The sequence below is a fragment of the Anolis carolinensis genome, chromosome 3 (assembly GCF_035594765.1).
Source record: "Anolis carolinensis isolate JA03-04 chromosome 3, rAnoCar3.1.pri, whole genome shotgun sequence".
NCBI lineage: Eukaryota > Metazoa > Chordata > Lepidosauria > Squamata > Dactyloidae > Anolis > Anolis carolinensis.
In genome coordinates this window covers 154,635,545-154,662,228 of record NC_085843.1, presented here as the reverse complement: position 1 = coordinate 154,662,228, position 26,684 = coordinate 154,635,545, and the positions used below count along the sequence as shown (strand labels likewise).

Genomic DNA, 26,684 nt, shown 5'->3' with positions numbered 1-26,684 from the left:
TTTTTGAGAATTAGATGTAAACACTTTAAAAGGAGCAAAAATTAAAAAGAGCAGCTTTGAATAGGTATTTAAGGAATAAGTTTTGATTACGTTGCCTCAATTTTAGAAATTTTCAAACAGCACATTAGATGCAGAAATAAATCATATGCAAACTTGTGGGGATAAAACATATGCATTTTAGCCACATAATTTCTGAATTGATTAAAATAAGTTTTGTCAGTTCCTCGTCACTCACATCCTAGATAATTGATAGCACTCTCTGGATTGCCGTAGGGAAAATCTTAAGATTTTCTCATGGAAAACCTTAAACTCTTAAAAAGTTTAACTTCCAAGCAACCAACACACTATTCCTAGAGATTTTAGCATAATCTAACAGTATTCCATTAGCCACGGGGTTTACTAGAAAAAACCTGTTCAGTTGACTCATTGAAAAAACAAACACAAAACAGAAGTATTCATAAAAATTTCAGGAAATTCCAGATGTGAAAACAGTAGCTTTATCCCTTTTCTCTGCTCACAGTGATTCTGTCATTTCAGACCAGAACTCCCAACATTGAAATCATTATTTATATTGATAAAACTGAAGGTAGAATGGACATTTCAAAATTCATGATCATATTGGTTATTTTAATATAGGGAACACTCGGTTTTAAAATGAAGTGTACATCTTGTTTAGACCCTGAGAAATTCCCGACAGATGAACATCCCGAAATATATTCCTTCCTAGCACACTTGGATCTAGGCCCTTTCTAACCTGCCATATAATCCAGATTATTAAAGAAGATAATCCATATTATCTGCTTTGAATGGGATTATATCAATCTACAACTGTCATATAATCCAGTTCAAAGCAGATAATCTGGATTTTGTATGGCTGTGTAGAAGGGACCCTAGAGCTCATCAAGTTCCGGATTGGATGTAGATATATAGTCAACTTTTCTAGGACGCTGAGATACAGCCTGAGGACCTCACATCCAAAATAAAATAATGGAAATGGGAGGGGTTTTCCCTAGTATTTTCAGGTGAAAATCTTAATTTTCTTCCAGATCACCACATCTCCAGCCAGTCCCTACAAGCCATTTTTGTAGACCTGTGACTTTAAATTGCACAATATATTGGGTATTGTTATCCAGATGGCTTTGTTTACAGCCATATTGTTTTAATGGAGAAAAAAGCTCTCAAGGGAGATATAAATGTAAAAAAAAAGCCTGCTGTTGTATTATGCACAATACTTTCCCCAGTTATTTGTATGGCTGTCCTGAGATAAGTATGACCTTGAAACGAGATTGATACAATAATTTTCCTACTAGTAAAAGGTTAACATTTTAATCTACTTTCTTATGTTGGAATGTGTGTGTTTTATGTATTATGCAGGTTTTTTTTGTGTCAGGAGCAACTTGAGAAACTGCAAGTAGCTTCTGGTGTGAGAGAATTGGCTGTCTGCAAGGACATTACCCAAGGGACCCCCGGATGTTTTACCATCCTGTGGGAGGCTTCTCTCATGCCCCTGCATGGGAAGCTGGAAATGGCAGATGGGAACTCACCCTGCTCCCCGGATTCGAACCGCAGAACTTGCCAGCACAAGTGTTTAGCATAATGATTCGTATGTACTGTATATTAGATGTTATACCTTCTAAATCAGATCCCAGTTTAGATTTTTCAATTCAAATTTCCCCACAAAATTCACTTCACTGCTTGTGAAATAAAAAATTCATAAAACAGTAAATCTGGAGTGTTGCATGACTGGAGCAGAGGATATAGACCTTTAGACTCAATTGTCCTGATTCTGATTGTATTCTAATATTCTAAATTAAAAGAAATGGGCATCTGGAAACCATATCCTACGAGGAATGGCTTGGGGAACTGGGTATATTTAACTTGGAGAACATTGAGAGAAGATATGATACCTGTGTCTGAAGGAGTGCCATGTTAAAGAAGGGATAAACTTATTTTCAATGGTCACAAAGACTAAAACATGAATTCAATTTGCAAGGGAGGAGACACCGCTTAAACATTGGGAGGAGCTTCCTGGCAGTAGGAGCTGTTCCACAATGGACTAGATGCCTTGGAGAATGGTGTGTTTTCCTTCTGTTGAGTTCTTTAAATCAAAGTTGGATGACTATTTCTCAGGAATATTTTGAGGATGTTGGACTAGATGGCCCTTGTGATCCTTTCCTGCTTTATAATTCTGTGTTTAGTATTTTGTTTAGAAATAGAAGCTTTTCAAGTCTAAATGATGCTACAATTTGTTTGTTTTCAACTTTTTAAAAAAGAAGACATTTTATATAGTTTTGAATGATACAGGTTGTCTAATCTGATTTCAAACATGGTTTAGCACAGGATATGGAGTTGACACCACTATGGTGGTCTTAGGTGATTTTTACCTGAGCATTAATGGGGGGCGGGGGTGCATCCCTTTGGAATGCCTTAAAGGCCTGGAAATTGAAGGTTTTGTACTTCAGTGGTTCCAGTACTATCTCTCAGGTAGATTGTGGTGCTTTGACATAGTTGCTCCTCAAGAAAAGAAGCTGTTATCTGCCGTTCCACAAGGTGCTTTTCTGTCCCTGCTGTTTTTTAGCATCTATATAAAATATCTGGAGATATCAGAAGCATGGGGAAGGATGCTAGTTTGTCAGTGATTCTCAAATACATTTCTCTGTGTGTTCCAAAATAGCTTTAGCTGATTATTGTGTGTCGCCTTCTTGTGTGGAGAAGCTTAGATGAGGGAAAACAAGCTGATGCTGGCTCCAGACAAGATGATGCTACTTATAGTTAAGTGCTCTGAACAGTTTGTAGGTGCGTCAGACAATTTTGGCTGAGGTTACAATCTGAAAGATGGTGCTTCTAGATCTGTTGCTTCAAATGATGGTCCAGATAAATGTGAGGGCCAGGATTGCCTGCTATCACCATTGGCTGTTATGTTAGCTAGAATATATCATGCATATAAGACTAATATACACATATTCCTTCCCTTTATCCAATTTGTCATTGATCCGCTCCTTTGGGCTTCACGTTAAATCTACAATTTGTCAAAATATATTATCCTGTGGTATTCTTTTTCATTTCTGGCTGAATAGCTTAAATTTGGATAATATTTTGACTTTAGTATTTTAGCAATTTAATTTTGTGGCAGTGTTGTTTAGGTTGCTAGCCCTAGTAACCACATAGCCACTTGTCCTTCCATTGGTTCTAGGGCTCAATCCCAGCTGCTGGTGGATGAAACACGGTGGAGCTATGTCTTTCTGCCTGCCCTATCTTCACTCTGTGGCCTAATATATATCTTAATTTTTCAATTAATCAGTTGGCTCCCTGGATTGAGGGAGGAAGAATGTGCACTGTGGGTAACACACTACTTTTAATTTTATTTTCAAAGCTTGCCCATGTATATACGTATTTCACAGTTTGAAAATCCCTAGGTTATCCTATTAAGGAAAAACTGGAAAATCAATATGACAAGAAGACAGCCAGATTAAACCCTCTGTTATAAATTATTTTAAAATGATATTGTAAATGGTACTTTAACATTCAATTTTATATAGGCTACTTAAGCTGCACACACTCACATGGATAATAAATTTAGAAAATGTCATGGTACCCTGATATAGGAACTCTGATTTGTGACAAGGTATTTGGATAGTTTGCTATAAGAAATTCCTGAGTGAGCATTTACAGAGATGCCTTTGTTCTTGGAGCTACAGGGATCCCCGGGTTACCCTGGTTTTGGCTAGAGCTATGAAGTTTGCTTGAGTATATCTTTCTGCCAGAAGAAATTTGTTCATGCATGCCCCCCGTTAGTTCTGATCTTGAGAAGGGTGATAGAACTTTTCACTATACTGCAAAATGTGAAAATATTTGCTCTTATATGTACTATTCTGAGGTGAAAATCTAATTGATGTCTCTTTTCTTTTTTGGCTAGTTATAAATTGAGAAATTAAAAGTTGAAATAAAATGTGAATAAAACTATAATGGCTGATCTATGCCATTTTCAATAGGGACCTGAACATACACCTTTTGATATTAAGCACTGTTCTCAGAAGCACAAAACACTTTTCCCTTATATCATTTTGATGACTGACTCACACCAGAAAACAAGCACTCATTTTGCTCTTTGTTCTACAAAGTCTTAAAAAGACACAGTTTCGATTTTGAAAAGCATCTGCTTCATTTAACACTCTAGTAGGAACAAACAAATAGTAAACAATAACAGTTGTAGGTTACAAGATAGTTATGCGTACCTGCAGTTGTTCCTGCCATGCTAATTCTCTGGTATCATTAATGGCATAATTGGCTAATATGGATATTAACATATAAAAGTTAACTTGCTCAGTAATTTTTGTTTTACTTTTAAATTAAAACGTTAATAGATTATGTGACCTAATTTCTGTTGTATCTCAAAGGTCTCTTCAAAGATAACACCATAAGACCCCAGGTTCTGTTATACATTCAGACTAAGAGCTTATAATGCCAAGGGCAAGATACTAGGAGAAGAGATGGATCGGCAGTGGATAGTCCTTTTAGATGGCTACAACTCGAGCATGATTTCACATTTAAAAGAAATCACAGATCCTGTGAAAAAACATCCACATAAACAAGAATGGCTACAATACACCTTGTACATTTACTGTGTGAACCAGCTCTGTCAACCTGCATGAATTTTCTCCCTAAAACTCACTGGCACTACCAGAATCCATTAGAAGGCTTTCTTGTTTATTTTTCTGTAGATTGAAATAAAGATGAAGAAACCAGAAGCTATACGATGGGAAAAACTGGAAGGACATGAAGATTCTCCTAAAGTAAAACAATTTACACCAGGTTTGTGGTGCTGTGTTGTAGCTCGTTGTAACCAGAATTGTTTACTAAGAAGGATGGGCAAGAACAGACAAAGAACCAACTGTTATAACCACCCTACAAATGAAAATGAATTATAAAAGTTTGTGCTTACAAAGCACTGATTTTTGCACTCAAATTGCCATTTCTGGAGTTGGACATAATGACTTGAATTAGACTGGACTCCTTTGGGGTTCAGAAAAATGCAAGCGTATAATATATCTTAGCTGTATTTCATGAATATATGTAGTTTCACCTCTGCTGTTGTTCTTTTGTCTTGTGTTCTGAAATGTCCTGACTGTTCTGTGCATGCAGACTCACAAATATGTGTGTTCCTAATGAATATAGAAGCACAATAGAAACGTCATCTTCTCTTGCAGAAGAGTAAAAACTTGAAGTTGGGGAATAAAATAAGAAAAATTGTGCGTTTTTAAAAGAGTCCAGCATAGTAAAGGCCTTTCAGATTATTATCAGGATTTTTTTTTGTTCCTAGTTGCCAGATTGGTGCCTGCAGCTTTTCTAGGAAGAAGAAACACCATGTAGGGTGTTAGTAACCGGCAAACAAAACAGAAACACAGGTGTACAAGTCATGCCCAAGTATCTTAGGGCCTCATCATGCTTGAGCATGTATCCACTTTAAATCCAGTTCCTGCCTCCAGAATTCTGGGATTTGTAGTTTGGTGAGGCCCAGGCCGAGCTGTTTAAAGGCCCCTTTAAAGTGGATTTGAAGTGGATCCAAAATCTAGTGTGATGAGGTCTTTAGAAGCACTTCTGAAAAGTTACTTTATATTGGTTTCTACATAAAAATAATACATGCTAGCGTTCTCTTTTCTTGTAAATACAGCAGACTCTCAGTTCACCAGAACTCAAGCATTCGACAAAAAAGGTCAAAGAAATAATACCGTAAATAAAAAGCTGTTTTTATAATACAGTAAAGCAATGTTAAATTGTTTTTATTTGCTTTTAATCACTGTATTTCACTATTAGTATATAGGAGCCGCCATGGCACAGTAGGTCAAACCCCTGTGCCGACTGAACTGCTGTCCTGAAGGTTGGGTTGTTGACCTGAAGGTTGCCGGTTCGAATATGCAAGACAGGGTGAGCTCCCATCTGTCAGCTCTAGCTTGCGGGGACATGATAGAAGGCTCCCAGCAGGATGGTAACACATCCAGGCATCCTCTGGGCAACGTCTCTGTAGACGGCCAATTCTCTCACACCAGAAGCGACTTGCAGTATATTCTTAAGTCGCTTCTGACACAATAAAAAAATTATTAGTATCAAGTCAATACAAAATTTATGATGTGGTATAGTATGGGGTATAGTATTAGTTAGGCCTACTTTTAATAGTAACTTGCAAACAACTAGAAACTGTGTTTATCCAGCATCTACCAATCCCCATGGGTGCTGGTTACTGAGAGTCTACTGTACTCCTTTCCAGATAATGTTAAATAAATAATTTATCTGATGTTATTAGTTTAGCTGTTTCAAATGGAATGTATAGAAACATAGTCACCTATAGATATTAAAACACAGATGATATGAGGTTTCTGTGTCTAACTTTTGGTACCTCTCCCAACACTTGGTTCTATAAAGTGAAAGCATTCACAATTGTCTCTCATTGCTCCTTTTCCTGTTTGCAGTGTATAAGGAAGCATGAAAAACAGATATATTCACATTACCAAGTTTATTGTTATTGGTTTTTCCCCAGTAAAGTTCCAGTAAAGTTCCTTAGATTCCATAGACATTTATAAATTTGATTTTTTAGATTATTTTAGTTTCAGATTTCATATATATCTGTGCTTGTTTTTGTTTTAGAATCCATGCTTCTCTACCCATCTTCCTCTCATTATACAAGGAACTGGGACAAATTGGTGGTAGAACTCAAAGAAGAGGAAAAGAGTGAAAAGTTGGAGGGTGATGCTGCTTTAAACAAACTTTTCCAGCAGATTTACTCAGATGGTACAGATGAAGTGAAACGTGCCATGAACAAATCTTTTGTAAGTTATCTGTCTTATTTTATTAGCTATAGATTTTTGGGATTTCCAGATTATGACTGCATCTTAACTTTGATAGATAATTGGCTGCAGATGTGGCAAAATAGCATGTGAACTGAGTCTAATACTCACACAGTCCCCAGTTACAAACAGACTTACATATGGCTTCTAGTTACGCATGGGCCTCTTCCCTCCCTGGCATGAAATCTTTGTGTTGAGCCAAAGTGTGTCTGTACCTCTATTCCTGTTGATATTTTTACAACCCCTTTTCTTCTTTCCTGACACCACTTTAATTGCCATGGCTCAATGCTATGCAATCATGGGATTTGTAGTTTGATGAGGCAGCAGCATTCTTTGACAGAGAACTTGTAAAACTACAGCCCCCAGGATCCCATAGCATTGAACCAGGGTAGTTGCAATGATGTCCAGCTGAATTCATTCAACAGCATTCAACAGTAGCCCAAGGAAGGTGAGGTAGAATAAACAGGAGAGGAGGCTCCTTGACCTTTCAATTGCTGAAAGCTATGGTATTGTGATATTTTTGTTGTTAAAGAAGAAATTCTAAGCATGCAGCAACTGTAATGTGCTTGTTCCAACTTACATACAATTTCAACTCTGGAACCTACAGAACCCTAACTTATATGTAACCCAGGGACTGCCTGTGTATGTTTATGGAAATGGAAATGCTGTTGGGATTTTGGATGGTAAAGTGTGTTATAGGTTTGAACTGAAATAGTTTTTACTTTTCAGAAAAATTCATTGTTAACAAATGTAACTTAAAAATTCATTTACAAATCATATTGATGTACATAGTTTTTATATTCAAAGGAAACTGTAGGTCTATTCATAAATTGGCTTGAGTTAGTGATGGCTTTTATCATAGCTTTGCATTTATTGGCATAGGATCTAAATTAGTGCCAAACCATCTTCCTATTCTCAACAGCCATGTAAATTTGTTCATTAATCTTATAAAATGATCAAACAGTTAATTCAGATTGTTTTCGTTAAGTGATTATGAATTTTGAAAGAGTCCTGTTTGTACTTTTGTACATTGGTTTTTTAAAAAAAATAACATTCTTAAATTGTTTTCCCAACTATGTGCAGCTTTTCCCATTTGATCTTGGAACATTTGGTCAATTAATTAAATTCTAAGAGATTCTAAGACATTTTTGAGAAAACTGAACTGGATGAATGGATGGATTAGATAGGTAGATAAATATCAGAAACCAGAGGCCCAGTGTGGTGAAATAGTTTGAGTGTTGGAGCAGATTCGTTAGAGACCTGGTTTCAAATACCTGCTTAGCCATGGAGTTCTGCCATTCAATCTTGGGCAAATTCACAATCTCTCAGGCTTAGAGGAAGGCAATGGTAAACCACCTCTGAATAAATCTTGCCAAGAAGAAAACCCAATGATAGGGTTTCCGTAAGTCTGATTTGAGCTGCAAACAGATGACAAGATGTAGAATTATATCTCCGCTGTGCTCTGAACATGGTAGGAAGCATTATTAAATATCCAAAGAAAGAAGAGCAAAATCTATTATTTCCCAGACTTCCCTTTTTTGGCACCAATAATTTATTTTCAGTCTTTTCACCATTTCCCCCCAAAATGCCTTTCATTTTGACAGTTAATTGAACAAGTCCTTAAAAGTTTGTGAAGCAAGCACGTTTTACATAGCAGAAATTGTGGCGATAATTATCTGAACCCTGTATTGTACTTACACAGCGTTAATAGTTGCTCACATCATCAGTATGACTTTCTCTATCCAAGAAAACTCATTCTATTGGTGAGATTTTTGATGTTCTTTTTAAAGTGTGTGTGTAAACTAAGACATTCATGATTTTTTTTTGCAGATGGAGTCTGGTGGGACAGTTCTGAGCACAAACTGGTCTGACGTTGGTAAAAGGAAAGTCGAAGTCAATCCTCCAGATGACATGGAATGGAAAAAATACTAACTTATTTGTGTGCCATTCTGTGCTGCTTGTATTTATATATCTACCATTGTGTGTGGACACAGCATCCTTGAAACTAAAGCACTGAATGTTCATTTGGAAACTATTCCTATCTTATCTTTACATGCTTTAGGGAGACTTTCTTTGCAGAGTATAGAGGTGTAATCAGGAATTGAAGCCTCATCACTACTGTCTTTGAAGGGTTTTCTTGGTTATAATCTGGACCTACTATGACACACATTTTCTTCTGGCTTGGCAGTACTGGTTTTGTCTTTGGAAGATTAGCAAGGATTTTAATTCAACTTCATAGAAATATGGCCTTATTAATGTACACTATTCCTTTTAATAATTTATTTGTTTGGTGACTTTAAAATTGTTTGCTGGTTAAATGCATTCAAATAAAGCTGTAAATATATAACTTTTCAATAAAGAAGCAAGACTCATTATTTTTCTGTCAAAATGTTATTTCTAATAGTTCTAGTTTTATGTAGCTTATGGATAATCCTGTTATCTCTTTGATTCATAGTGCAATTTGGCATGCTGTGTAAACATGACAATATAAAGGGGTCCCTTGCACCAGAACATTGTCAAAAATGGAAAATTGTTGAAATGTGGAAACATAATGAATAATTAGTGTACAGTGTTCTGGTCCTCAACTTTTCTGTTATTACAGTATAGTTTTACTTATCCAACATTCACTTATCCAATTTTCTGGATTATCCAACGCATTTTTGTAGTCAATCTTTTGAATACATCGTGATATTTTGGTTCTAAATTTGTAAATACAGTAATTACTACATAGCATTACTGCGTATTGAACTACTTTTTCTGTCAAATTTGTTGTATAACATGATGTTTTGGTGCTTAATTTGTAAAATCATAACTTAATTTGGTGTTTAATAGCCTTCTCCTTAATCTCTCCTTATTATCCAACATATTCGCTTATCCAACGTTCTGCCGGCCCGTTTATGTTGGATAAGTGAGACTCTACTGTATTTAAACATTTAAAACACAGTACCATTGTCTTATCACATCTTTTATTTCCAGATCTATTATCTTCCCCAATCCTCTCATTACTCAGATTATAAAAATATAGCAGTGTCAGTTCTCTTATTTCTCCATTGGTCTAATTATATCTCTTACATATAATTATTGTAATGTCTTCATTCATTGCTTAACCACAATCTTGCTTTGACTTTTGGTGGTTTAAATTTGCCATTGCTTTTAACACCTTAAGATAATAATTGGTTTCTAAGTGCTAAAAAAATACATCTTCTTCCATTTCTCCTTCTGCTAATTTTAATGTATAGCTTAACTTCTCCAGTAGAGTTATTGCTCATACCCTCTTAATCATTTCTTTATTGTCAGATTCTCTAACTTTCTTCAGGTTTTCACTATTTTTAGTCTTGCAGCACACACCATGAGCAGTATAAGATTTTCATTTACCAGATCCTTGTTTTCACTTTCAGATATAGAAATCTTTAATACATTTCCCTTTAAATGCATTGTTTCCCACACTATTTGACTTCTCCATGCAAGATCTTCATCCCAGAATCCTAAAATAAACTGAAGCTGCCTGTTGTCAAATAAGTGGAGCGGGGATTTTGGACTGTCTTGATAACGAGTCCTGCTTTTTCCCTACACTATATGGATTGCTCAAATTTGAGATAACTCCTAAATGAACAGTGCCTGTTCGCTGGACTAGCCATGTTGTCCAAATGGCCAGACATTGTCTCCCAAAGCAGTTACTCTATTGTCAGCTCAAGAACGGAAAATGGAATGTCATTGGAGAGCAGAAGAGATTTAAAGATGAGCTTAAAGCTAACCTTAAATACGTGGAATAAACACAGAACTGGGAAGCCATGGCCCTCGAGCATTCTAACTAGAGGTCAGCTGTTCTCAACAGTGGATTTTGAAGAGGGACGAATAAAGCGTGAAAGGAAAAAACATGTCAACTAGAAGGCATGTTAAGCAAACCCTTGTTGGGACCGCTTTTCACCTGGAAATGTATGTCCTCGTTGCAAAAGACCATGCGGATCTAGACAAGGTCTCTACAATCACAGACCCACCACCAAGACTCCACCTTGAAAGACAATCATACTCAGACACGAATGATAGCCTATGATGACGGGTTTGCCTGGGATTGTTTTTAAGGGAATCTTGGGTTAGAACCCAGGTTAAAACAAATAGGGAAGATCAACTCCTTAGAGGAAAGCCTTGCTTTTTCTTCTGCAATCCTGGTGGTTCAGGATCTCTGTAATAATGTCTGATTTATGTAGGCGGGAGAAGCGTATACAAGAAAGGAGTCAATCCTGGAGTCATCCCACTTCTACTTTTTCAACCCTTTTAAATTGATATGCAACTATAACCCATTAATTCAACACATGGTCAAAAAAGCCATGTGTCAAGATTAATGGGTTCCAGTTATAATTTAAGCCAGCCATCAAAAACCACATGCCAGTATTAATGTTTTTTGTAATTGGAAAACATACTAGAAATAAATATCTAATATGAGAATGATCTAATTAAAAATTTGTAACTTGCTATATCTTGGCGCAGATTAAATGGCAACTGGTCCAACAGCTTATGAAAGATTCTTAAATAGAAAATACATTTTCTAACAGATTGTGCCTATTTCAAAAATTTACAAACCATCATCACTTGATTGTGTGCTTTATTTTACTAAGCCATTCTTTAGTGGTCCAAATGTAGTAATCAAAATATTTTCTATAGTCAATGTGTTGATTATTAAGGTATCAACTGCAAGTTGCAAAAAAGAACAGCAAATTGGATACTGAATTCTTGAGCTGAAATTAGTCCACTACAATTTTGGAAATGCAAGTCTGATGAAATACTAAGCCTTATTTTAAGTTTTTCAGTTGTTTGGTGTACAAAGGAGTGTAGGATGGGAGGTTATACAAGTAGAGTCACCAGCGGAGGAGTTCTGCATTTGCATTAAATGGTTTTTAAACTTTAGGCTTTAAAACAAAGCAGAGTATTATCTTCTAAAAATATGGATTTTCACACTTTCAATGGCAATTACATCCAATTAACTGTATGCTAGACAGAAATGTTGTGACTGACATTTTTGTGAGTTCTCTTAAAAGCTAAAATAAACCTTTGACAAAATGTATGTAGGCTTAGTATATAGTGTATGCAAATCAAAGTAAATGGGGGTATTAGCAGCACATTTTCTATAATGAGTAGGAAGGGTTTTTATTTTTGTCTGAGAAAAACATCCCTATAGATAGAACTGAAGTCTTTTAACAATTCTCAGTTTCAGTTAAATACTTTCACATCTCCTAGCATCAGTCACTTACATTAAGCAAAATAATTGCATAGATGTGTATATATCCTTCAGTTGCCTCACTTGCATATAAGCAGGTAAGTCTTTCATACCACCTTCCATAGTTCAGCTCTGTGTACCAATAGTATCCAAGAGAAAAAGTTGCCCTACCTTTTGGCAATTTTCTTGAGAATGATAAGAATGCCTATGATTTCATCTTGAGACTCATGCCCTAGCTGATCATGATTGCTGATTATGTGCTGAAGTTGCTTCCCAGAGAAATTCCAATTAGAAGTTATGCCTGGCTTTATTTGTTTGCTCTGTCCACTGAAGCTAGAACAATCATTGAAGATCTTCTGTTCAAAATGGGTGTCTTTCATGCAACCACAAATGATGTTGAAGCATAGTTTAAAACTGAGCACGCCTTCTCACCGCACTTCCTCCAATCTTGGCTTGTCGGTACAGGTTCTGGTGAACATCTTATATCTATTCGTATGTGTCCATTGTGCATTGCGAAATCACCAGAATAATAACAGTGGATTGTGTACACCCAAGTACATTTGGGAGGCGATGTGGGAATGAACCCTCTCTATCAAAGGCTCTTGGTCTCAAGAGAAAAAGGCATCACAACAGTTTTCTGTGCCTTTCAGAGACACCTCCATCCTTGTCCATATCATGGAATCCTAGAGTTGGATGAGACCTCGTGGGCCATCCTGTCCAACCCCCTGCCAAGAAGCAGGAAAATCGCATTCAAAGCACCCCCAACAGATGGCCATCCAGCCTCTGCTTAAAAGCCTCCAAAGAAGGAGCCTCCACCACAGTCCGAAGGAGAGAGTTCCACTTCTGATGTTCAGGCAGAATCTCCTTTCCCGAAGTTTAAAGCCATTGTTCTAAGTCCTAGTCTCCAGGGCAGCAAAAAACAAGCTTGCTCCCACCTCCCTATGACTCCCCCTCACATATTTATACATGGCTATCATGTCTCCTCTCAGCCTTCTCTTCTGCAGGCTGAAAATGCCCAGCTCTTTAAGCCGCTTCTCATAGGACTTGTTCTCCAAACCCTTGCTCATTTTATTTGCCCTCCTCTGGACACATCCCAGCTTGTCAACATCTCCCTTAAATTGCAGTGTCCAGAATAGGACACAGTATTCCAGGTGTGGTCTGATCAAGGCATATGCCTTTCTTCCCCAGAGACACCTCCATCCTCACCCATGTGGCCATATTTTCTATAGATACCTCCGTCCTCCTTGCCCATGTGCCTATATTTCCGGTAGACAAGTCCTACTTGCCCATGTGCCTTTAAATTGTAAATGTGATGAACCAGCAAGGGATCACTTGAACTGCCTTCTAAGACCTTAAACATTCATCTGGGGATGGAGGCTATTGCTTATGAAGAAATAAATTGGTTAGCCTTAAAAGTGCCACAAGATTACTTTTCCCCTTTACCTTTAAACAAATCCCACAAATGTTTTATTCAGATAAAATAGTTCCCACTGTTGTGAGTAAAAACAAACCAATTAAAATGTTTATCTCTAGTTTCCAGATATAAAACCGGCAGCCCTACCAGTTCCAATGCCTCATATTTTTCATGCTTCCCATGCTGCTTGTCCTTTTGAACTATGAATCTGATAGGAGTGCTGGGACCTATATATATATATATATATATATATATATATATATATATATATATGAGAAACAATTTACTGTGCAAATTTAATGCTTTATAATTCTTGATATGCCCCACATTCCAGTTTCTTTCTTTACTACTCATTTATATGAATCATTGTGGTAGAGGTAGAGCCTTTTGCAACTGCATCTAAGACATTTAATGGATACATACAATTTTAACCTGCTAATCATTTACTCACATAGTGAGCATTTAGCTATCTTATCGCATTTTCTTCTTTCTACATTTGTAAAAAGGGCTGTTTTCCTCCCCTTTCCCCATGGTTGCCTAATGGCACAAAGCTAGCTGATAGCAGATGTTTCCAATTTATCTTCAAATGTCTCTGTGTGTTCGTACTTGGCAGAAGTACACGATCTACTCACTTCTGGAATTATAATGTATCCTAAGGCTGTAAACTATTATGCTAATACTCACTTTCCACCCAAATATCTTAGAAAGCCAACGCTTACTACTAACAACAAGGTAGCATTGACACAGGTACCTTGGGCCACTTTCATTGGATGGCTTCCTGAGCAGATTTTCCTTGGACCCACTCCATGCGGCAAACTCAATTTTTGGATTCGATGAATTAGTCTATTTCTGGCCCTGCTCTTCTCTCCTGCAGAAGCTCAGTAGGAAAAATGTGCTGTAATTGGTTTCTAACAGCTTTGTAATGATCTAGTGGTTCGATATGAATAACAACAGAGAGCAGCTTCACTTATGATTTATTTGTCAAGTTCTACACGGTTGAAAGGTACTCCCAAAAGGTCTAGCTAATAATCTAACTGGACAAATTTTCACATCTATATAATAACACAAGGACTGGGTAAACAAGAGGAGCTTTCAATTTCAATTTCTAAAGGAACTCTTTTGGTACACCGAGAGGTGATGTAAAGGAACTTCTATGATGACAAATCTTAATCATAGATTGTTCTTAATTTTCACTAAGGTATGGTTTTACAATACAATTCATTGTAAAATGAATTAAATATTAATTTGAAGCTTTAATGTTATTTACATCTACAACAGCAGATGTCATTTTAAAAAAACTTTAGCATATACACAGATGCATGGCGAAAGGCTTTTAAGTGCAGGCAGTCCACAAACAACTCATAGTTAAGAACAGGAGTGAGACAATGAGAAGTGAGAGAAACGTACCCCTAGGAAGGAGATTCACGCCTGAAAGAGTTATCAGGGGGGAAAGGTATCCCAACTGATGTTTTTTTAATCACCAATCCTTGTTTCCAAAACAAGCCAAAATTTTCAAAATCCAATTATGATAAGAACAGAAAGTGAGGTGAAATCTTTTGAACAGAGGCACAGACAGCAAAAATTACTACAGTAACTTGAGGACTGTCTGTATATGCTCACTTTTTCAAAGTCCAGGACTCCATGCACTCCATGCAACTTTATACAATACCCAAGATGCGGGCAACCCACCAACTGCAAGGCATAATAAGTCGGCAAGCAGAGCGGCATCCTTGGTAGTTATAAGGCCAGGGGTAATAGCCCAGAAGAGGTTCACAGATCCTCTCGCAATGTGTGTAGCTCCGTCTACATTCGATGCAGCAGATGCCTTCATGATCCAGACGAGGGTCAAAGCTCATCCCTTCACTGCCTTCTAACTGCTGAAATTTAAAATACAAGAAGCATACAAGAAGCAAATAGTCAGTGCGAGTAAAAGTTAATAGTTTCCCCCTGACATTAAATCCAGTCGTGTCTGACTCTGGGGGTTGGTGCTCATCTCCATTTCTAAGCCAAAGAGCTGGCGTCCATAGACACCTCCAAGGTCATGCGCTGACATGTCCGCATGGAATGCTGTTACCTTCCCGCTGAAGCAATACTTATTGATCTACTCACATTTGCATGTTTTTAAACTGCTAGGTTGGCAGAAGCTGGGGCTAACAGCAGGAGCTCACCCTGCTCCCCAGATTCAAAACAATGATCTTCCAATCAGTAAGTTCAGCAGCTCAATGGTTAAACTGCTCCGCCATTGGGGGCTCTTTTCGGTGTGAGTAGTAACCTCCAAAATGTAGTATTTTCAAACTCTGTTCCAAGACTTATTGTAGCACAGCATACTTAGGTCCTGGGTGTTTATTAAGCTATGCTTCAATCACAAGGCTTTTTCTAATAAAAGAGATGAAACTAGATTTTTTGTTTCACCGTTGTAGAAAAAAGTTCCCTCTGGCCTTGAAAAAACCTACAAGAATTTTAATATTCATTTTCTGACTTAAAAGAAAAGCACTTGGAAGAACTACAGAGGAAGAAAGAAGCAGGAATAATAATCCTGCTATCATCGATTGGTCAGATCAAAACTACTTAGCTGATGAAAAACACAAACTGCATGTCTTATCTTTCACTTATTTTATAGTGTGTTAATATTTACCTTGCATCCTCTGTTAAAATGGCATTTCTGAGAAATTTTAAAGAAATGTACAGGGTGATTGCAAGAATTGGCACAGTTGGTTTTTGCTAATACTGCATTCCTTCGATTCTAAGACATTTTCCGTATAAATGTTTCTAAAAAGGAGAGTGTCTTAGAATCACTGGCACTTTTTCATATACAGGCAGTCCTCGACTTAACAAACACCTACAAATGACTCATAGTTAGGAACAGGGCTGAGACAACAGAAAGTGATAGAAATCTACCCCTCAGAAGGGAAATTCACTCCTGGAAGAGTTATCATAGGGAAAAGAGGTCTCAAATGAAGCTTTCTCGCCAATCCTTGTTTCCACAAGCCACATTTTTCAAAATCCAATTACCACAGGGACAGAGAGTGAGGGGAAATCTTCTGAACAGGGGCACAGACAGCAAAACGAACACCACAGGAGTGTTAACCCTTCCCTATGCTATCCAAAGCTCATTTTAATATATGTTTGGCTGGAGTTACACTTAAAAAATGTACTTGTTTCAACTTAAGAGCAAACTTACAGAACCTATCTTGTTCATAACTTGGGGGCTGTCTTTATATAAAGAAAGATTTTTTTTTCCAAAGTTGGTGGCAATGAAATCTGTGTGTATTTCACAATCGATGGTATCTCAGAATCCAAGAAATATGGTAGTCTGCTGTGAAAAACATCTAAGATTACATTTCAGAGTCAGCCTGTCATCTATGAGTGATTGAACTTCCACTGCTGAGTACTAGATCTCTTGGGGGAAAAAAACTCCCTGTTGCTATTTCATGACTATTTGAGAAATCTTGTCCCCTAGGGGATGGTGCCTTGGCATGAGCCGTTCCAAGGCATGTTCCACCCCTAAATTTGCTTGTCATTAGTTTCTTTCTTCACATATTGAACAGCTAGATAGTTCCATTGATTGATGGCTTCTCTTTAAGATCGGTAGGAGGACCCAATCCTCTTTTATTGCCTGTATGCTTTGGCCAACTATCATATTGTCATTGTCTGGGTTACGGGAGAAGACAGCATTTTGGTTAACATACAGATTTCATCTGGAGATATGAAAAATACTACATTACCTGAAAATTCTTGAGGGTAGTGGACAGAATACTAGCTTTTGGACATAGGAAATGAAGATAATCTTGACTAGTCCCATATACGCAATCTAACCTATTACATGGGCTAGTTAGCAGGATACCAATATAATCTTAACCAGTCCCCCACACACAATTTAACCTAGTTTGTAGGATAGTTAGAAGGATAAAATGTGGAACCACCCTTTGCTGCTTGGTTAGATCAAAGGAAATAAAGAGAATGAAATAAAAGGGCTTTTCCTCAATAGCCATTCTAGGATATTTTGCAGGTAGCTTTTCTTTTACTTTTGTTACCTTCAAGTGCTCTGGAAAAACATTTTTTTCTTAAATATATATTTAACATTTAAAAAGTTTATCATTATGTTTTGATCTACAACAGTGGTTCCCAACCTTTTTTTGACCAGGGGCCACTTTCCAACATTAGTACCAAAAGAGTTACGAATCAGTTTTTTGTTAACTCTAGAGTTGGTTTGGTTATTTGGGGTGCTGATTCAGAAAGCTGCATTGGATAGACCATATCAGCTCTAGTTTCTAATACAGAACATATGCCATCCAGTAGTAGCCATCTGCTCGCTCAAAGAAAAACCTATTTAATTATCTAGAGCTGATGTGGTCTATCCAATGCAATTTTCTGAATCAGCACCCCAAATCACCCCAGAAACCGGCCTAAAAACATCAAGAAAAAAGGTTTTTTGGCTGGGCTGTGTTATTATCCATGGATTTTGTTAATGTTCGTATTTTAAAAAAGGGGTGGGGCTGAGGTTAAAAAAAATACAAAAAGTGGAGCGCGAGACCCAAGGAATTGTCCCCAATGGCTTTAACAACAACAACAACAACAACAACAACTTTGGGGGACTAAACAGTGTCTTACAAAGGGCGGCTTTCCTATTACAACTGGTGTGTGGCAATGGGAGATGATGATGATGATGATGACAACAACAACTTCGGGGGACTAAACAGGGTCTTACAAAGGCAATGGGAGCTAACAACAACAACAACAACTTTGGGGGACTCCCCATATCTGTTGCTCTCTCACATGAAACCTCCCAAGGCTGAGAAAGCGCTGGCGAGCACAATGGCCTTCCTTCTCTCTCTCTCTCAGTCTTGCTCCCTCGCGTGTACCACCAGGTGAGTTTTCTCCACCATAGCCTGGGAAGCCCCCCAAGGCCAAGAAAGCGTGGGTGATGGCAACGTGCTGGCATCTTTTCCCTTCCTTCCTTCCTTCCTTCCTTCCTTCCTTCCTTCCTTCCTTCCTTCCTTCCTTCCTTCCTTCCTTCCTTCCTTCCTTCTCTCTCTTGTTTTCTTCCAATGGTGGCACACCCCCACAATGCCAATTTTCCCTGCTTATCTTGCAAACCTTATTTTAGGTCTCATGGCCCAACAGTGGGCCGCGTCGGGGAGGTGGAGCATGAGTGCGCGTGCTAGGACCCGAAAGATGGTGAACTATGCCCGGGCAGGGCGAAGCCAGAGGAAACTCTGGTGGAGGTCCGTAGCGGTCCTGACGTGCAAATCGGTCGTCCAACCTGGGTATAGGGGCGAAAGACTAATCGAACAATCCAACACTTGGTGAATTCTGCTTCACAATGATAGGAAGAGCCGACATAGAAGGATCAAAAAGCGACGTCGCTATGAATGCTTAGCCGCCACAAGCCAGTGCGGCCCATGGGTTGGAAAGCACTGATTTACATGATAAGGACCTGAGATTTGTAAGCAGATCTAAAAAATTTACAGGCAGTCCCTGAGTTACAAACACCTAACTTACAAATAACTCCTAATTAAGAATGGGGGCGAGAAAAAAGGAAGTGAAATAAATCTACCGCTAGGAAGAGGAATTCATTCCTGGAAGAGTTATCATGGGAAAAGATGTCTCCACTGAAGCTTTATCACCAATCTTTGTTTCCACAACAAGCCTAGTCATAAAAGAATGAGGGAAAGAGCTGTTCAGGAAAAGACAAGGCCCCACGCAGGATGGATGTGCACAGCAGCAAGCTCTGGGTTCTGAGAGATTGCAAATATGTTAAATATGATGAAGTGGGGGTGATATTAGCAGTTTTCCGATTTGATGGGAACGTGGTGTCCCTAACCCTTGCAGAATTGGTGGACCAACTGTATAGTAGGAAGGCATATTTAAGAGGCTGAAACTTGTTTATGTGCTCCCATTTTTCACAGTGTAGTTAATGAATCCTAAGATGTCGCAGTTGCCCATAATAATAAAAAGAGGGTTTTTTACCAGCGCTGAACCAATACCCCACATGCAAAAGGAAAAATATAATTTTCATTTATAACGCTAATAGAAGGAGATGGGAAATAAGGTTATCTTAGCTGCTGAGGAAACAATGAAAGTCAAGTTCTGGGATGGCCAAGCTAGGACAAGGTATTTCATTAATATTAATACTTACATGATAGGGATTATCTGGGTTAAAGGGTGGCCTGTTGTCATGCACAGGAGGTTGGGTAGCATTAACTGGACGCCCACGTGGCTGAGCCCGCTGGTTGGCACGTGGCCGCGTATTGCGTTCTTCCGCAGCAGCTTCAAACTGGTCCATGTCAAAGTTTGACTGAGTCTGGCGTGCTTTCCTGGTAGCCCCTCTCTTTCTCCTTTGCCCTGCTACATAGACAGATATTGAGGACACAGCTGCTTTAAGGAATCTGACCTGCGTCTTATAGTCTCATCATGCTAAAGTCACTTAAAGTACATTCATTTCAATGTCTAGCACTGTATTGCGGGGGGGGGGGGGGGGAGAGTGAGGACTTAATCAGATGGTCTTCAACCTCTGTTTCCATGTGCTAGGAAACTGAGCCCCACGGATGTCCCACGGAGGCCATCAGGTGGCGTAAGGGCAATTTCGGTTAGATTCTGTGGCACTCTGTTTCCTAAGCGCATGGAAACAGAGCCCGAAGACAGTCCTCAGGAGTCAGGTCCCTGTCAAATGTTTTTGACTATAACTCCCATCTATCTTGATTATTAGCATTGCTACTTGGAGGATGGTTGGTGTAAGATTTTATGGAGGATCATCATCTAAGAAAGAGCTGTGGTGGTGTAATGGGTTAAACCGTTGTGCCGGCTGAACAGTTGACCTGAAGGCTGGGTTGCTGACCTGAAGATTGCCGGTTTGAATCCGCGAGACGGGACGAGCTCCCGTCTGTAGTTCTAGCTTGCAGGGACATGAGAGAAGCCTCCCAGCTAATACATCCAGAGACCATCAGATGGTGTGAGGGCAATTCCAGTGGAACTCTGTGGCACTCTGTTTCCTAAGTGCATAGAAACGGAGCCCAAAGACAGTCCTTAGGAGTCGGTGTTACCTGACTCCAAGCAGCAGGATGTGGGGGAAAGCGGGGAGAAGATGGAGAAAGGCTCAGTAAGCATGTGAGATGACTGGCCATCCCTGAAGATGGGGAGAAAATGAGAGGGAACTGTGTAAGACGATTCCCTATGCTTTCCCCCATTTTCCACCTATCCGTCTTCCTGTGTTATCCAAAGGAGCGCATCATACACCTTGGTCCTATCACAACAGAATGGATCAAGAATCTAGTCCAAATCTGGACAGGTCCCCTGGGCAACGTCTCTGTAGACAGCCAATTCTCTCACACCAGAAGCGACTTGCAGTATGTTCTCAAGTTGCTTCTGACATGATTTTAAAAAATCTTCTAAGAAAGCAGATCTTGTCCATGACAGCTTCTGCTATCATAAATCTGTTTGTTTTTCAGGTGTCACAGGACTCTTAGCAAAGAAATGATAAGACTAAAGATTGCTTTTCACTAGGCTATAGGCATCTGGTTGTACATTCAAAAGCCAGCAGGAATGTTCACGTCTTAGGTGTAGCACATTATCCATGCTGTGCAAAAAGGATGTGACTTCCTTGAAATCTCCAACTTAACCAGGAAAACAGGACTTTTTGTAAAACTGCTGGATAACACTAGGCTTAACGGGCAAGTGAGATGATTGAGTGGCAGGCAGTCCAAAGGGTGAAAAGCTTAGCTTAAGGGTTCTCCAGAGTTTCGCCAGTTCATCTGTACCTGACCCCTCCTTTTGGCTCTTGCTCCCACAAGATGCACATTGACTTGGAATGAGCAGGGAGGTTAAATCTAGCATGTAACAAAACTGGAGGCAACAATAGAAAAAAAAAGTTACCTTTTGGATAGGATGGTTGAAGCCAGAAAATCTGCAGATCTCCACAGAGCTCTAAAATCTTGGGACTCAGGAAGTTGTTATTCTTTATAGGCTGATCGGTAGCAACCCAAACAAGGGAGTTTTCATCAAATTTAGCTGGCATGATTTCATCTTCCTGTGGGAAAAATAAATAAAATGAAATAAACGTGGAGCTCATTTGACTGACATAAGCTAGAGTGCGCATCTATTCCTGCATATCAGATTAGCTGCTAATAATAGCCAAAGGTTCAGCAAAGAAAGAGATTCTACCTGCTCTTCAAACACTTTTTTTAACATTTCAAGTTACTTTCCCTCTTTCCTGTATAAATTCTATTAGAGATTAACTGGCAGTCGTTGCTAATCCTATTAAATTTAAAGGAAGGAGTGAAATTAACTCTCCTTTTTAAAAAGGCACCATAAAGAAGAGGAGTGGCTTCTTGCCAATATTCTATCATTATTAAATTCTTACAGGATATGAAAAATGTCTCCAAGACACTAGGGTGATGCAATCCATTTTTACAATTATCGAAGCAGTAACATTTTGAAATTAAAATCTGCCACATTTGGCTTCACCCACTGTGCATATGTATATGTGTGTGTGTGTGTGTGTGTGTGCATGCATGCATGTCTTTTGGCATATAACAGAAAGGTAGGCTTTCTATTAATGTGAGATTCCAGGTAGTACAATGAAACTATCACCTCCTTGGGTCCAGATACCAGTCCTACATGGCTCGGCTCCTAGTTATTTGGCCTTATCTCCCTTTATGAGCCCGTTAGACATGTTTATGCCATTAGGCTTTTATAAACTGACTGGGTAGGATTTCAATGCTGTGCAGCACAGTAAGGTTTATATACAGTATTGTATTTTCATGGATTTTAATGTTTTCAATGATTTGTGTTTTACATTTATAGTTTAACTGCTTTTTAGGTAACTCTTATATTTATACTTTATTATACTTTTTAAGGAGCCCCTGGTGGCACAGTGTGTTAAAGCGCTGAGCTGCTGAACTTGCGGACCAAAAGGTGTCAGGTTCAAATCCCGGGAGCGGAATGAGCGCCCGCTGTTAGCCCCAGCTCCTGCCAACCTAGCAGTTCGAAAATATGCAAATGTGAGTAGATCAATAGGTACCGCTCCGGCGGGAAGGTAATGGTGCTCCATGCAGTCATGCCGGTCACATGATCTTGGAGGTATCTACAGACAACGCCAGCTCTTTGGCTTTGAGCACTGCCCCCCCCCCCCCCCCCCCGAGTTGGACATGACTAGACTTAATGTCAGGAGAAAACCTTTACCTTTATTATACTTTTTAAATGATTTTATATAGTTTTAATCTGTAATGTTTTTAAATATGGTGTTAGCCATTTTGAGTCCCATTATTGGTAGAAAGCAGCGATATGAATAAATAAAAGAAATACATTTATAAACCAATTCATATAGAGGCAAACAAATAAATACGTAAAAGGACATCCCTTAAAATGTCTAACTGACCAGGAATCAGAAGAACTCTAGACTAAAGTCAGGGACACTGACTGGGAGAAATGCAAAAAGACACTATCTGCAGCCAAACTGAATTGTTACATGTTTAATTCTACTTAAATGTTTACCTTTTGTATGTTTTAATTATACAGTTTTTGTGAGCTACTTTGGGTCTCAGTTGTAGGAAAATAGAAGTGTACAAGTAAATATAACAACAGCAATATTAATATTAATAATTATAGAACTTAATAACAGGTGAGAAATACAGGTAAAATGTATTATTTATTTATTTATTTATTTATTTACAGTATTTATATTCCGCCCTTCTCACCCCGAAAGGGACTCAGGGCAGATCACATTGCACACATATAAGGCAAACATTCAATGCCATAATATAGAACAGAGACAGAGATAGACGCAGGCACGGGCTGGCCTCGAACTCATGACCTCTTGGTCAGAGTGATTTGTTGCAGCTGGCTGCTAACCAGCCTGCACCACAGCTTGGCCTGTACCAGAAATAGACTTCTGAATTCAACTGTTTAGGGACCTATGCACAATGACAACTATAATAATGCAGTGAAATAGAAGGTGAAAACAAAAAGGAAGAGTAAGAGACCTCTTCCACAAGATCTAAGGAATCAAAGGACATTTTACACGAAAAGTGAAGATGCTCTATGAGCAGCAGGGAAACACAAAACAGAAATAGAAAAAAGATACAAACAATACACTTGGACTATATAAGAGACTAGCTGTGCCCGGCCACGCGTTGCTGTGGCAAAATATGGTGGTATGGGAAATAAAGTATTGAGGAACTGGTGGTAGTTAAGGTAAAGGGTAAAGGTTTTCCCCAGACATTAAGTCCAGTCGTGTCTGACTCTGGGGGTTGGTGCTCATCTCCATTTCTAAGCCGAAGAGCCAGCATTGTCCATAGACCCCTCCAAGGTCATGTGGGATGACTGCATAGAGCGGCATTACCTTCCCGCCAGAGTAGTACCTATTGATGCACTCACATTTGCATGTTTTTGAACTTCTGGGTTGGCACAAGCTGGGGCTAACAGTGGGGGCTCTCTCCGCTCCCCCAATTCAAACCTGCAGCCTTTCGGTCCAGAAGTTCAGCAGCTCAGCGCTTTAACACGCTGCGCCATCAGGGGATATTATTTCCTAAAGGTTGTGAATATACAATATTTCTGATTGGTTTTTTTTTGTCTGTTGGAGGCAAGTATGAATGCTGCAATTAGGAAAAATGATTAGGATGTAATGGCCTTGCAGCTTTAAAGCCTGGCTGCTTCCTCCCTGAGTGAATTTTTTGTTGGGAGGTGTTAGCTGGCCCTGATTCTTTCCTGTCTGGAATTCCCTTGTTTTCAGAGTGGTGTTGTTTGCAATATTTTATGTGCGTCTACTGTCTGTGGCCCTGAGAAAACAGAGGATTTGCCAGACTTTGATGATGAGAATACTTTGTTGGGAGGTGTTAGCTGGCCCTGATTGTTTCCTGTGTGGAATTCCCCTGTTTATTTACTGTCCTGGTTTTAGAGATTATATTGTTCTGCATTATTCTATCCCAGTAATTATTTCATATTAAAGTAGAATCTCACTTATCCAACATTCACTTATATAATGTTCTGGATTATCCAACGCAGTCTGCCTTTTCATAATCAATGTTTTTGTAGTCAGTGTTTTAAATTCATTGTGATATTGTAGTGGTAAATTTGTAAATACAGTACAGTAGAGTCTCACTTATCCAACATAAACAGGCTGGCAGAATATTGGATAAGCGAATATGTTGGATAATAAGGAGGCATTAAGGATAAGCCTATTAAACATCAAATTAGGTTATGATTTTACAAATGAAGCACCAAAATATCATGTTAGACAACAAATTTGTCAGAAAAAGTAGTTCAATACACAGTAATGCTATGTAGTAATTACTGTATTTATGAATTTAGCACCAAAATATCACAATATATTGAAAACATTGACTACAAAAATGCATTGGATAATCCAGAACATTGGATAAGCGAGTGTTGGATAAGTGAGACTCTACTGTAATTACTACATAGCATTACTGCGCGTGGAACTACTTTTTCTGTCAAATTTGTTGTATAACATGATGTTTTGGTGCTTAATTTGTAAAACGATTACCTAATTTGATGTTTAATTGGCTTTTCCTGAATCCCTTCTTATTATCCAACATATTCACTAATCCTGCCGGCCTGTTTACGTTGGATAAGTGAGACTCTACTGTATATTTCTAATCTTATATTATCTGCTCAGAACTGGATTATATGAGGCCCCTTCTTCACAGCTGTATAAAATGCACACTGAACTGGATTATATGGCAGTGTGGAGTCAAGATAATCCAGTGCAAAGCAGATAATATAAGATTATAAATGGGTTATATAGCTGTGTTGAAGGGCCTTGAGACTACACTGCCTTATAATCCAGTGCAAATTAGATAATCTGTGGAAGAAGCCTAAGTGAGGCCTAAATCAGCCTGTCCCCTAACTGAAGCCTGGCTGTCCCTTGGCTGGTTGCTAGGCAACCAAGTGGGCAGAGATTAGCCCTCTAAACTGGCAGCAATTGGATAAAAACAATTATTGCTCTCCCTCTAATTAGGACTTTATTTTTCTTTTCTTTTTGTTGTATCAACCTGGAGGCATGGATGATGGGTTGTGTTGTCAAATTTCGAGGTTGCGGGGCTTGTACTTTTGTTGTTTTGTCCACTGCCCTGATGCCATCACTCTTTTATATATATAGATGAAAGGGTGACAAATCTGTTTGGGTAAGATCCTCCAATTTTAGAAAGTGGGAGCTAAACTCAGAGAATGGGAGAAATAAATCACCAGGGAACCAATGACATACATAGGTGCTTCCATTTACAGAGACAGAACCTATTTTAGTTCTAAAAAATGTCTCTCAACAAATATGGAAAACAAAACAATGGCCCACAGATTGGAAACATTCAATTTACATTCCAAGACTCTGGAAATAGGGCATTAGGAATTGCAGTAATGACAGGACCATTGTATTAATTTCCCATACAAAACAAAGGGATGCTCAAACTTCTACAACGCAAACATTTACCATATATAGAGCAAGAAATGGCAGGTGTTCAAGCTGGGTTCAGGAAAGGAAGAGGCACCAGGGATATTGCAAATATCAACAGGGACAAATGCAAGATACCCCACTTAGGCAGAAAAAATGAAAAAAACTGATACGGAACGGGGGATGCCTGTCTCAATGTCAGTACATGGGGAAAAGATCTTGTAGTCCTCGTGGACAACAAGTTAAACATGAACCGACATTGTGATGTGGTGGCTAAAAAAGCCAAAGGGATTTTGGCCTGCATAAATAGGAGTATAGTGTCTAGATCCAGGGAAGTCATGCTACCCCTCTATTCTGCCTTGGTCAGACCACACCTGGAATAAATGTATAAATATGTGAGGGGAAGTCAAAGGGAGGAGGGAGCAAGCTTGTTTTCTGCTGCTTTGGAAACTAGAACGCGGAACAATGACTTCAAACTACATGAAATGTGATGACTCATGGGCCATGTAGTCCCGTTCCTAGTACTATCGTGGCTGATGAAGAGGAAAACTTGGGTTTCCAACCGTTTCAGCCAGAATTGGAGCCCTTGCACCTGTGAGATGTTTGTCCACAGGAAGTCAGCCAAACAAGCCTTGAGCAGAAATCTCCCCCATTTTCTCGCCGGGATTATTATAATCAAGATAGAAGCGCTCGGGAGGCGACTCGCAGGAGCGCCAGGATAGCTGCCAGACAATTAGCTGATTAAGTCTGTTTCCCTTGGGAAACTCTAAGGAGTCATGCATCTGGACACAGTATAGGTTTCGTTTC

At 38.8% G+C, this 26,684-nt stretch overlaps 2 protein-coding genes across 6 annotated transcripts in view; one reads left to right on the top strand and one right to left on the bottom strand.

Annotated features, from left to right (window-relative positions):
* sugt1 (SGT1 homolog, MIS12 kinetochore complex assembly cochaperone) overlaps window positions 1–9,217 on the top strand; it is a 28,367-nt gene extending 19,150 nt beyond the window's left edge. For all 4 annotated transcript variants that reach the window (XM_016992266.2, XM_016992265.2, XM_008106823.3 and 1 more), the window contains exons 11-13: window positions 4,722–4,812; window positions 6,643–6,824; window positions 8,673–9,217. In XM_016992266.2, coding sequence (XP_016847755.1) covers window positions 4,722–4,812; window positions 6,643–6,824; window positions 8,673–8,774 — 375 coding nt within the window. In that variant the 3' untranslated portion in view covers window positions 8,775–9,217. The remainder of the gene's footprint in view (window positions 1–4,721; window positions 4,813–6,642; window positions 6,825–8,672) is intronic.
* Window positions 9,218–14,428: 5,211 nt separating this feature from the next.
* Window positions 14,429–26,684, bottom strand: part of cnmd (chondromodulin) — a 40,542-nt gene continuing 28,286 nt past the window's right edge. Inside the window, exons 5-7 of one of the 2 annotated variants that reach the window (XM_008106826.3) lie at window positions 21,344–21,497; window positions 19,611–19,816; window positions 14,429–15,348 (exon numbers count right to left, since the gene is read on the bottom strand). In XM_008106826.3, the coding sequence (XP_008105033.1) occupies window positions 15,130–15,348; window positions 19,611–19,816; window positions 21,344–21,497 (579 nt within the window). In that variant the 3' untranslated portion in view covers window positions 14,429–15,129. Of the gene's footprint in view, window positions 15,349–19,610; window positions 19,820–21,343; window positions 21,498–26,684 lie in introns of both variants that reach the window. The other variant, XM_008106825.3, reaches the window with a different exon arrangement.